Source organism: Aquarana catesbeiana, linkage group LG04 (assembly GCF_042186555.1).
Source record: "Aquarana catesbeiana isolate 2022-GZ linkage group LG04, ASM4218655v1, whole genome shotgun sequence".
NCBI classification, from domain to species: Eukaryota; Metazoa; Chordata; class Amphibia; order Anura; family Ranidae; genus Aquarana; species Aquarana catesbeiana.
The window spans coordinates 185,801,018-185,803,742 of record NC_133327.1 but is presented as its reverse complement, the minus strand read 5'-3'; the positions used below and the strand labels follow the sequence as shown (position 1 = coordinate 185,803,742).

Genomic DNA, 2,725 nt, shown 5'->3' with positions numbered 1-2,725 from the left:
GCGCAATTGTCATTCAAAGTGTGACAGCTCTGAAAGCTGAAAATTGTCCTGGGCAGAAAAGGGGTAAATATACCCAGTAGGCAAGTGGTTAAATACTGATAAACAATGTACAGTGAATCACAGCAACCATCATACTTGTCATCTGACCCTAATTCCTCACTGCAGTCCTGGGCTTTGTATTTTGGTCCCTGGCATCTTTCCTGCTTTCCTGACTTTTAGATTTAACTCTCCATATTTACAGTGAACTAAAATGACACGTGATCTCCAGAGAAAGAAAGAAACAGACCAGCCACTCACCTATTGTTATACTCTGGGCATTTTAAAGAAAGGAATATAACATTTATTTTACATTTTCAGACACTTGTAAATAACTGGGTATACATTGACAATATCAAGACAATTTTGTGCATGATCCTTTAATCCACATTTGCCTCAAAAGTGTGAATTTTTTTAAAACAACATCCTGAGATTGTAGGAAAACCTGGAATCACCAACATTGTTTTCGAGACGCTCGTACAGTAACATTCTAACCTAACCCACAAACTGCCCCTGAATCTGTACAGTCTGATCATTGCTGTAGCCAACCCGAAGACTGGTGGTCTTGTTTAATAAATCAAAGAGCAAGATGAAACACGTGGTAACACGTAGAAACCAGTCACCATTCTTCTTACACTGATCTGACTTTAGTAAACTGAAGTCTGGTTACTATGGATTCTTGCACTTTGCACACTATCATTGCTCTTTGCAATGCTTTGTTAAATAAAGCAGAATGAGAGTTTCTAGCACCTGGGCAAACAATAAAAACACTATAGAAAATAATAAGCTGACAGTTCCAGCTGGTACAGATAGACCAGAGTTTTAAAGTAAATGGGAGTGCTGAGATGTGTTGTTCCACATTCGATTCCCAAAGCTTACAACAGTACTACTGTGCTTTCCAAAGATGTATCATAGTGCAGAGTGTACTTAGAGGTCAGAGGGGCAGCTGGAATAGGCAAAGTACCTGCAATGAAAGCAAAACCATACCCCAGCTTGACCGCTGTATTCAAAATTCAAGGGCTGGAGACTGGTGCTCTGGCTAGGATGTTCAATCCCCAATATAGAAAATCCATAGCAACTGAAGCCGGCCACTCTGTGTACTCTTTAAGATGGATCTTTACTGGCTACCTATAAAATTACACATTGCTAACACGTCTGCTACACCTTCACTCTTTGATCAAGTCTCCAGAACCACTGAATAGTGACACATCATGAACACTGTCCCCAGAAGTCTCCTTAGGCATGACCTCTGTCCCAATGTTGGCGAACTGAACCAAGGCTAGAATCTGGGGCTTTACCTTCCTACTTCTACAGACAAAATGTTTGTAGAAATAGCGTCTGATGTCTCTGCAATAGAAAGTATAGATGAGAGGGTTCAAAAGGGAATTGGCCTCCCCTAAAACAAACAGAATATCCTTCAGCAGGTCCACAAGTTTGCAAGATGTGCAGGTGGCTTGAACAATTCCAGTGATGTAGTAGGGGCCCCAAGACAAGGTGAAGCAGATAATGACTATAAGAACTGTCCTAGCTGCCTTAAAGTGGGATGAGTGTGCTGGATGGTTGTTAGGAAGCCCAGTAATGGCCCGGCTCCTCTGAATACGTCTATGGTGAACATAAGCAATCCTCCCCACTGCAGTGTGAAGACACACAATAGTAAATAAGGCTGGCAGGAAAATAATGAAGCATAAAATGTATAGATAGTCGCTTTTGGCTGCATAAAACAGCCCGCAGACGCCAGTGTAGTTAGCATGCTGCAGTGATGGGGTTATCAGAGGCATGTGCCCAACCAAGAAGGAGACCAACCACAGGACTGCTAGAGAAATCCCAATGCACTTATTATTCATGATCTTCAGGTAATACAGAGGCATTCTAACTGCCAGATACCTGTCTAGAGATATCAGGAGAAGGGTGAGCATGGATCCAATACAAGGAGTGACTGTGAAGCACAATCGCAGCAAGCAAAAGAACAAATTCTTATCAAATTCTTCATCAAAGACATCATCCAGAGTTTCCAGGATGCACATGAGTCCCACCAGAAGGTCAGCAGCAGCCAGATTGAGTATGAAAATGTAACTCTTGCAGTGCTTCTTTTTGAGGAGATTAGAGAGGATGATGATGACCAGAATGTTGGCAGTGGGGATGAGGATACTGAGTAGGATGTGCAAAGCAGCATAGACAGCGCTGGACATCTTTTGGGAAATGTATGAGGACAGTTGTGCCCAGGAAATCACTAAGATCTTCTCCTTATCCTTGTCATCTGGGGTCTTTCTGCAGCTGGCATCCTCCAGACCAACACTTACTACTCCAGAGTACCTGGCACCTGAGCACAAGTCTCCCACGCTCCATTGGATGAGTCTCTGTGCACCAGGCTTGTGTGTGTCCCTTTACTTTCTAGCATAGCAGTAGAGAGCAGCACGATATAGTCAATGGAGAGGAGTGGCTTGCTTAAATGGAAATCTGCTTCAGCTCGTCCTTTTCCTGACGCAGTCACAGCAGATAGAGAGAAGGCCCCGCTAATAAACACAAATTAATCCCTCCTGGGGGAGAGAAGTGACAGCAGACTATACACACAGCGATATAATCAGGGAGATGAATGATTCCTTCACACACCTTCCCATATAAAGCTCAGCTCACACTTGTAAAACAATGCCAAACATGCATGTCTTCTACTGATGCCTGTTTCAGCACC

At 43.2% G+C, this 2,725-nt stretch overlaps 1 protein-coding gene across 1 annotated transcript; it reads right to left on the bottom strand.

Moving 5' to 3' along the window:
• Positions 1-318: 318 nt before the first annotated feature.
• GPR119 (G protein-coupled receptor 119) lies at positions 319-2,477 on the bottom strand. Its single transcript, XM_073629079.1, has one exon. It carries the CDS (start codon positions 2,223-2,225, stop codon positions 1,203-1,205), a length of 1,023 nt encoding a protein of 340 aa, XP_073485180.1. The 5' UTR covers positions 2,226-2,477; the 3' UTR covers positions 319-1,202.
• Positions 2,478-2,725: the final 248 nt, after the last annotated feature.

What these genes read in the sequence shown, in the direction of transcription:
- GPR119 (XM_073629079.1), bottom strand. Translation starts at nt 2,225, where the DNA reads ATGTCCAGCGCTGTCTATGCTGCTTTGCACATCCTACTCAGTATCCTC.